This window comes from Leucoraja erinacea, chromosome 21, assembly GCF_028641065.1.
Source record: "Leucoraja erinacea ecotype New England chromosome 21, Leri_hhj_1, whole genome shotgun sequence".
NCBI lineage: Eukaryota > Metazoa > Chordata > Chondrichthyes > Rajiformes > Rajidae > Leucoraja > Leucoraja erinaceus.
In genome coordinates this window covers 7,824,592-7,834,720 of record NC_073397.1, presented here as the reverse complement: position 1 = coordinate 7,834,720, position 10,129 = coordinate 7,824,592, and the positions used below count along the sequence as shown (strand labels likewise).

General features: G+C 45.2%; 1 protein-coding gene across 1 annotated transcript in view; it reads left to right on the top strand.

Annotated features, from left to right (window-relative positions):
* Positions 1-914: 914 nt before the first annotated feature.
* Positions 915-10,129, top strand: part of LOC129707582 (piezo-type mechanosensitive ion channel component 2-like) — a 146,346-nt gene continuing 137,131 nt past the window's right edge. The window contains exons 1-2 of the mRNA XM_055652730.1: positions 915-2,259; positions 9,481-9,576. Of these exons, the coding sequence (XP_055508705.1) occupies positions 2,037-2,259; positions 9,481-9,576 (319 nt within the window). The 5' untranslated portion in view covers positions 915-2,036. The remainder of the gene's footprint in view (positions 2,260-9,480; positions 9,577-10,129) is intronic.

Genomic DNA, 10,129 nt, shown 5'->3' with positions numbered 1-10,129 from the left:
TTCTCTCTGGAGATGCATTTGTGGGGCAGGGGGGGAGAGAGCTCGGAGAAAAGATGGGGAAGAGCCATGGGGAGTGTGCGGTATTACGGGGAAGGTGGGCATGAGCCAGCTAGGGGGACCTGAGGGGAAGGGGTTGGGGTGCGATGGGGACTCACAGAAGGTACTGGTTGCTTAGCTGGCCGTTTCGCTGGTCGTTCTCCTCCGCTCGGCTCGTGGACTCAATCAGCACGGCTCGTGGACTCAGACCCGCCTCCAGGGCTTTATTCTCCTCTCCCTGCCCGGTGATTAACAGCGGGTGCTGGAAAGGGCGTTGCCTTCATAGTGATGACAGGCGAAAAGACCAATTTGCTGACCTCACGATTTTTTAAACCTTCATAACTTTTGTATTCCACCGATCGGAATTAAATTTAGTGCGCTTGGAGCAGAGGAGAACGTTGAGTAAGGTGGCAAAAAAAAAACGTATAGGGTACCGTTTTTGCGCAAATTAAAAAAAAACGCAAACCTGAAGGCGACGAGTTTTAGTAATAATATATAGATAGATAGATAGATAGATGATATACAGTTGGACAGATGGGTTGATTAGGGTTAGTCAGCATAGTTTTATGCATGGGTGATTGTGTCTCATGTATCTGAGATTTTGAAGAAGTAACAAAAGAGGGTTGATGAAGGCAGTCGTAGACATTATCTATATGAATTTCAGCAAGGTATTTGACAAGGTTCCACATAGTAAGCTGCCCTGGAAGGTTGGAGTGTATGGGATTCGGGGAGACCAAGCCAACAAGGTAGTCAAGTCAAGTCACTTTTATTTCTATAGCACATTTAAAAAACAACTCTCGTAGACCCAAGTGCTTTACATTGGTGGAGGTGCTAACGTTATACAACAGTAGTTCATAGATTAAGAACTTACATAAATACAGACATATAGCCCTTCCTCAGAGGATGTCAAGAAAGGCTTGAGAGTAAAGATGAGTTTTAAGTCTTGACTTAAAAGAGTCGATGGAGGGGGCAGTTCTGATGGGAAGAGGGATGCTGTTCCACAGGTAGAACATTGGCTGCAAGGAAGGAAGCAAAGAGTGATGGTGGAAGGTTGTTTTTCCAGACTGGAGGCCTGTGATTAGTCGTGTATCTCGATGATCGGTGTTGTGCCAATTGCTGTTTGTGGATTATATCAACAATTTGGATGAGAATGTACAAGGCATGATTTGCAAGTTTGCAGATGACACAAAGGTAGGTGGTATTGTAAATGGTGAAGCTGGTTATCAAAAATCATTGCAGGATCTTGATCAAATGGGCAAGTGGGCTGATGGAATGGAATTTAATGCAGATAGGTGTGAGATGTTGCATTCTTGGGAAGTCAATCCAAGGCAGGACCTTCACAGTGAATGATGGGGCCCTGTGCAGCATGGTGGAGCAGAAGGATCAAGGAGTGCAGGTACATAGTTCCTTGAAAGTGGAGTTACAGGTAGATAGGATGGACAAGAAGGATTTTGCCACAATGGCCTTCATCATCCAGGGTATTGAGTATAGAAGTTGGGATGTTGTGTTACAGTTGTATGAGATGTTGGTGAGGCCACATTTGGAGTCTTGTGTTCAGTTTTGGTTACCCTGCAACCGGAAAGATGTTGTTAAGCTGGAGAGAGTGCAGAGAAGATTTATAAGGATGTTACCAGGATATTATTCCTTGGAGAGCAGGAGAATGAAGGGTGATCAAGATTCGAGAGATTCAAGATTCGAAAGACATATATTGTCACATGCACCAATTGGTGCAGTGAAATCTAGGGTCACCATACAGCCATACGAATAAAAAAGAACAAAAACATGATAGTCTTTAACATAAATATAAACATTAACATAGACATCCCCTGCACAGCAGAATTAGCTTCCCACTGTGAGTGAAGGCCCAGTTCAGTCCTCCTCCTCTTTGATGTTCTTTGATGTACATTGTGGTCGGGGCCTCCCGAGACCTCCTCAGTCGCCGCTACAGGTGGCCTGATGCGCAGGCGCTCTCGCCGGGATGATGGAACTCCGACGTCAGAATGGGAGAACAACCTCGACGGCTTGGACATCCGGATCGGCCACTTCCTACCGGAGACCGCGGCTCACGAATTCCACAGGCCCTCGGTGGCGGAGTTCGGCAAAGGGCCCCAGGGCACCGCGATGTTGAAGTCAGCGTTGCCCGCGCTGGAAGCTCTAGAAACCACAGCTCCACGATGTTGTTGCAGCAGGCCTGGCACTCCAGAGCTTCAAACGGCAATCCAGGTAAGCAATCGCCTGGTAAGCAATTGACGCCATGTATCCAGCGCTGCGCCGCCGCTGCTGGAGCTCTGGTCCGGTCCCCGGCAGGAAAGGCCACGCCAATCCAGTCGGTAGGCCGCGAGGAGGGGGGGCAAGGACGCGACTCGGAGAATAGTCGCACCCTCGCCAGGAAGCGACTGGGAGATTGTTTCCCCCTTACCCTACCCCCCCCCCCCCCCCCCCCCCCCCCCCCCTCCTCAACATACTAGAAAAAAACTAAAGAAAAATTCCTCAACAACAGGCACTTTTAAAGGCAACATTTAAAATATATAGAGGGTGTAAGTAGAACAATATGGATAGGATAAGTTCATAGAGGAACATAGGCCAAACATTCCCCAGATGGGGGTATAGTGTAGATGGTGCAAGTTTTGGTCGGAGGTTTGGGCCGAAGGGCTTAATTTCATGCTGTATGCCTCCATGTCTATGACTCTTCATATAATTTAAATTATACCTTCCACTGAAGCACTTGATGTTATTCAGTTATTCCCACAACACTCCGAGTGATTTCATACCTGCAATGCCCACTTGTTGGGAACAAGGAAGGATTTACTGCGCATCTCTAATTGCTGTAGCAGTGAGTGATTTTCAGATGCTCCCAAGTAGAGCACAGTGCAGAAGAATGGAAGACTTCCTGCCCTGAAAGGCATTAGTGAACTCATAAATGATTAATGGCAATCTAGTTGTTTCACAACCGCCGTCACTGTTGATCTCCCGATTTAATGGGCGGATCTACCGGTACTGCCAGGGCTTGCCCGATGATGTGGGTACAGGCTGCTGGTGGCACCTGGTGCCCTGCCACCAGTCCCACGCTGATATAGTCCTTGCGGGGTCCTCGGGTAGGGTGATCTTCTCCGCAGGCTGGCTCCACCTGTGCTAGGCCAAACTCAGAAAATGACTGGAGGCCATCAGCTGTTGGGTGCAATGTGAGTGGAGATAGTTCAAACATTTTAACTACTTTAACTGCAAGTCTTTAACATTTTTTTTAAATGTTATTTTATTTTTTACACTTTTGGTGCATTTTGGTGCATCTCAAATGTGAAGCTGTGTGAGCTCCTAGTGGGAGAGTGCATCTGGAGGGATGTTGGAAGAATAGCAGGCCCGTGATCCAGGGGCAACGGGAGACCAGCCCCATAATGGAAATACCCCACCAGTCAACTGCAATATTTATAACAAGCTGACTACAATAATTATGGTCTGGTATCACTGACAATTTAATAATTGTATTATTGATTCTAATATTTATTTGTTGTGCTGTTACATCAATATGTCTGTAAGGCTGCAGCAAGTATGAAGTTCATTGATCTATTCTCATTGCATATAACAATTAAACACTGCGGGGCAGGCAGCATCTCTGGAGAGAAGGAATGGGTGACGTTTCAGGTCAAGACCCTTCTTCAGGCTGAAGAAAATAGTTTACATATTCTGTTGTGCTGCAGTAAGTGAGAATTTCATTGTTCTATCTAGGACACATGACAATAAAACACTCTTGACCTGAAATGTCACCCATTCCTTATCTCCAGAGATGTTGCCTGGCCTGCTGAGTTACTCCTTCACGTTTGTGTCTATGGTCGGTGTAAACCAGCATCTGCAGTTCCTTCCTACACAATTAAACACGCTTGTATTGTCTGCTGCAAAACAAATAGTGCTATAGTCTGTTGGATTTGCTGTTTAATACATTTCTGACAATGGCCAACCTACTTTGCGTGTGAACCTCTGATCCACGTGTATGAATCTCGTAATTTATAGGCAAAGACATGGGTATAGACCAAGGGGTGGGAAACATTATCCCAAAGAATTAATCTTAAATATAAACAAACCCTACATCCTAACTGTGGTTAAAGTGGCTAGGTTAAACATGCAAGAATATGTAACACAAAGGAATGAACAAAGATTAACTCAGTGTACTGTTTATCTTTATATTAATGATTTGGAAGAGGGAATTAGGAGCAACACTAGCAAGTTTGCGGATGACACAAAGCTGGGTGGCAGTGTGAACAGTGTGAAGACAAGGGGTCACAGCTTAAGGATAAAGGGGAAATCCTTTAAAACCGAGATGAGAAGAAATTTTTTCACACAGAGAGTGGTGAATCTCTGGAACTCTCTGCCACAGAGGGTAGTTGAGGCCAGTTCATTGGCTATATTTACGAGGGAGTTAGATGTGGCCCTTGTGGCCAAGGGGATCAGGGGGTATGGAGAGAAGGCAGGTACGGGATACTGAGTTGGATGATCAGCCATGATCATATTGAATGGCGGTGCAGGCTCGAAGGGCCGAATGGCCTACTCCTGCACCTAATTTCTATGTTTCTATGTTTCTATGAAGACGATGTTGGGAGGTTGCAGGGCGACCTGGACAGGTTGACTGAGTGGGCAGATGCGTGGCAGATGCAGTATGATATAGATAAATGTGAGGTTATCCACTTTGGCAGCAAAAACAAGGGGGCAGATTATTATCTCAATGAGGTTAGGTAAGGGGGAGGGACAGCGAGACCTGGGTGTCCTTGTACACCGGTCACTGAAAGTTGGCGTGCAGGTACAGCAGGCAATGAAGAAAGCTAATGGAATGTTGGCCTTCATAACAAGAGGATTTCAGTATAGGAGTAAATAGGTTCTTCTGCAGTTGTATAGGGCTCTGGTAAGACCACATCTGGAGTATTGTGTACAGTTTTGGTCTCCAAATTTGAGGAAGGACATCCTTGTGATTGAGGCAGTGCAGCGTAGGTTCACAAGATTGATCCCTGGGATGGCGGGACTGTCATAAGAGGAAAAATTGAAAAGACTAGGCTTGTATTTACTGGAGTTTAGAAGGATGAGGGGTATTCTTATAGAAACATATAAAATTATAAAAGGACTGGACAAGCTAGATGCAGGAAAAATGTTCCCAATGTTGGGCGAATCCAGAACCAGGGGCCACAGTCTTAGAATAAAGGGGAGGTCATTTAAGACTGAGGTGAGAAAAAACTTTTTCACCCAGAGAGTTGTGTATTTATGGAATTCACTACCACAGAGGGCAGTGGAGGCCAAATCACTGGATCGATTTAAGAGAGAGTTCGATCGAGCTCTAGGGGCTAGTGGAATCAAGGGATATGGGGAGAAGGCAGGCACGGGTTATTGATTAGGGACGATCAGCCATGATCACAATGAACGGCGGTGCTGGCTCGAAGGGCCGAATGGCCTCCTCCTGCACCTATTTTCTATGTTTCTATGTTTGGAGTCGCTTTTCCAGGGAAGCCACTGTCATCCATTAACTAAACTGAGTGTGTGTAACATTCTATTTTTTTTTCTATACATAAATCTATCACTATCTCTGCATTTGTGTTCAATGAATTGCACTGTGTTCAGGAGTGCAGCCTGGGCTGTTACTGGAAGTGTAAAAGCAAAGGTTAAGGACATAAATAATCTGATTGTTCAGATGGGGAAATATTCTTGGACCTCACCCAAACGATGCAGGAAGTCCCAGAGGCCGTCCGTGATATTTCCCAAAGAACGTCTTTTTACAGGCATGGAAACATGGGAGGGGCATTGCTGGGAAGCATTTTGGTGGGAATAAAGTTGAGTGTGGCCATCTTGGAGAGAGTGGGCTTGGAGAGGCCATGATGAATGAATGGAGCCATTGTGTGTCTGTGTGTGTCTCTGCGTGTGACTGTCTGTGCCTGTGTATGTGTATCTCTGTTAGGGTTGCCAACTGTCCTGTATTAGCCGCGACATCCCGTATATTGGGCTAAATTGGTTTATCCCGTACGGGACCGCCCTTGCCCCGTATTTGACTGCTGCTACTCAGGTCGAGGGGACTGTCGGGTCGGAGTGCCGCATCCGGCCCCGCCTCACCCATCCCAACGTAGTGCAGCCCATGGAGTGCAGCAGCAGCACCTTACCTGTGGCCCTGTCGGTCGGCAGCCCAGCCAGCTATCCGACCTTCGGACCTTCGCTTCCCGCCGACACCACCACCACTCCTTCTCATGGTAGATCATCAGTTCATGAGTCAGATGGGGCGCCGGACTCTGCACGCGACGTCGCACGGGCCAAAACTCCTCAACTGGCCCGCCAGCTGGGCGTTGTGTGCAGTCCAGCACCCGGGCCAACTCATCATTCACCCACCCTGGCCGAGTTGGTCAACGAATTGCCGTCAAGAATTTGTCCCGTATTTTGATCTATTGTCCCTAATTTGGTAGTGAGAAAGTTGGCAACCCTAGTCTCTGTTTGTGTGTGTGTCTGTCTCTCTGTCTGTGTGTGTGTCTGTTTCACTGTGTATGTGTGACTGTGTCTGTGTCTCTGCATTGATGTCTGCGAGGTGTGGCACTTGTGTTCCCCTGCTCTCCCCGTGAACTCTGCGCTTTCAAATATTTCACAACTCTTCCCAGCACAGGTACAGGTGTAACTCTGCTCACATACTCCTGAAGCACAGCACCTTATATTCAACTGCTCTCCTTCACACTGTGAAGTTTTAAATCAAGAGGCCATGGGAGGAAGTCATATTATGAGCCTATATAGATGACAAAGCCTCTATTGACTACTCTTGACCCTTCCCTGACAATCTTTCCTTGATGGTCTTATCAATGGCATTATTATTCTAATGTGTGCTGCAAATTACATTATTGATCTTTCAGTAAAAGGGAGCCGAAGCTAAACTCTGTGACGTTACTGTTGCTGCATTTCTATTTATAATTTCTTGTGATTTGGTTTCTATTTATTCATGGAGGAGCAACCTATTGAAGTTTAATTCTTAGTGTTCTTCGTAACCTGAAAACTGACACTCGGGTTGTGCTCCTGGAAACACCAAGCCTCACACGGGTATAGTTGACGACATGGGTCACATTTTCGGTCACGAGCTCTTCTGAAGTCCGGAAACCATCAATCAATCTATCAAACAAACATTAATCAATAGTTTTATTTTGGTTTTAGAGTACTTTAAAGATACCTTTAACAAAACTGGCACTTTAAGTCTTGTAGCTGTACTTCTCCAAGAAGTGAATGGAGGACTGTCCATTGCAACTTGGCACCGGGCCTTAGAGCAGATTTTCAGGTGTAGGGGCCATAACGTTCAGCAGCTTCACACAGAATCCAGCACTGAGGGTCATTGTGAAATTTTCAACAAACTACTGCCAGTGAGTTTGGGGTTTCCAAGTTCACACTTGCTGGGGTAGAAGTGGGATTCTGTGGGCAGGTTTGTGTAGATCTGTTGAGGTGTTCCTACAAAATCTTGTTCAATTTGGTTCATCACTAGCCAAAATTAACCCAAGAAAAGAAAAAGTGACGAAGCAAATAATGACGGTAAAGAGTGATAAATCCACAGGACCCGATGACTTCCATCCCAAGGTTTACAGTTACATTGCTGATCTAATTTACTCCGTTTGACATCCATTCCTTTAGATTAAAAAATTCCCTTCCCTCAAGGAGGATGGGAAGGAGAAACCAATGAATTATCGACCAGTTAGTGTAATATGTATTGTGGGGAATTTGCTAGACTCTCTATATAGGCATGAAATGACAATACCACTTGAAGTTTTGTACTGAAGATAGACACAAAGTGCAAGAGTAACTCAGCGGGACAGGCAGCATCTCTGGAGCGAAGGAATGGGTGATGTTTTGGGTTGAGACCCTTTTCTAGACTAGTTGGTTGGAGAGATCTAGGATGTATCTATGAAGAGGTTTGGGAAGGAACTGCTGATGCTGGTTTAAACCGATGGTAGACACAAACTGCTGGAGTAACTCAGCGAGACGGGCAGATGGCTGGAGAGAAGAAATAGGTGACGTTTCGGGTTGAGACCCTTCTTCAGACTGGAGAGTCAGGGGAAAGGGAATCGAGAGATATAGACGATGATATAGAGAGATATAGAACAAATGAATGAGAGAGATGCAAAAAAGTAATGATGATAAAGGAAAGGGGTCATTGTCAGCTGTTTGTTAGGTGAGAACTAGTTACAGATAATGAGTCTTAACAAAACGTTTTATTTTGTTTTTAGAGTGGCTTTGTTTTTAGACTTTGAAGCTGGTACGACTTGGATGGGGGAGGGATGGAGAGGGAGGGAACGCAGGGGTTACTTGAAGTGAGAGGAATCATGCCACTGGGTTGTAAGCTGCCTAAGAGAAAAATGAGATTGGGTTCCTCCAATTTGCTTTTAGCCTCACTCTGACAATGGAGGAGGCCTAGGGCAGACGGGTCAGTGTGGGAATGGGAGGGGAAATTGATGTGTTTGGCAATTGGGAGATCAGGTAGGTGCATGCGGACTGAGTGGAGGTGTTCAGCGAAATGATCGCCAAGCCTGCGCTTGGTCTGCCAATAAGTTGTATTTGCTGACATTTAAAAGATAAAGTGAAAATAAAGAAACTGCTGAAGCTGGAAAGATTAAAATGAAAACATAAACATGTTGGCAGTAATCGGCAGGTCAGGTAACATCTGTGGAAAGAAAAACCGAGTTGACATTTCTATTAACTCTTCTCTTTCTGCAGTTACTGCCTGACTTGCTGAGTATTTCCAGCATTTTCGGATTCTAATTAAAAGTTTGAGCAGTAACCAGTGATGTTTTGACGATATTCTGGGTGATTGATAAGGCAGATCTCAACAGCATAAAAATAACCTCAAGTTGAAGACAAAGGGGGAAAGTATAAATTTTGGAACCAGGGAGAAGAATGACATTATAAATGCTTCCACTGGAGAGAGCTGGATGCATTGAGCTCCCCTCAGACAGCAATTGATGTCGGGCCAAAGTTTAATTTTGAATCTAATTTTGATTAATATTTAATAATTACAATGTAAATATTATACGGTACTGATTGTCAGATTCAGATTCAGATCAGATTCAACTTTAATTGTCATTGTCAGTGTACAGTACAGAGACAACGAAATGCAGATTGTGGATGATCAGCCATGGCAGTGCTGGCTCGAAGGACCGAATGGCCTACTCCTGCACCTATTGTCTATTGTCTATAATTATGAGAGAAAGGAAAAGGCAGTTGCATGGAGTTTGGGGGCAGTTCGCTCCTGATCTTGGTGAATCCCAGAAAGAGATTTAAAGTCACTTGGGATGTCATGAAAAATCGAATGTGTGCAGGTGTTTTAAATTTTCTTTGAGAAAAAGGCAATACAGTCATGCAGATATATTAAAGTTGACAAGGCAAATTGGTGATGGAATACATGATTGACTTTACCTTTTCCACCTATAATTGTCTTTCCTCTCTTATTTTCAGCTATTTCTTTCCGGTACAATGGGTTCTCAGTCTTCTATTTCATCTTTCTCCTTCTATTGCCGTTATTCGCTGAGCCAACAACCGTCACAATGCAAGGTAAGAATCCTACGTGTTACTATTGTTGATCAGTGCAATCAACTCAAGCACACGCTAGCTGCTTTAATGGGGGCTAGTGCCAGCTCCTGATCGAGGTTCGTTGCTTAACAGAGCTAGAGCAGAATTTCTGACAGTATATCTTGCTAATGCTCCAGGTTGATAACACATTTTCCCTCCACTTCCAGGAAAACACATTGCTTTTGGGTGGAGTGTGTATAATATTGAGGTGGACCAGACATTGAGGCTGCAGAGGAGGAGGTGTATGGGCAAGATGATTTAGTCCCTCAGTGCTCCTACACTGCCGATCTCTTTCTGTTTTCCAATGGGAATTTGACAGTGGCATTGCTCACAATGAATGGCCAAATCTTCCCAGTTACATCAGTGCAGAGTCATGGGTATTGAGTGAGTAGACCAGGGGTCTCAGCACACGGCCTTGAGGTTCCCCTGATCGTTGTCGAAGGGGAAGTGTTGTTGCCAATTTGTACTGATTGTGCTCTGTTGATGAAGAAGTCAAGGATCCAGTTGCAAAGGGTGAGCAGAAACCCAGTTCCCT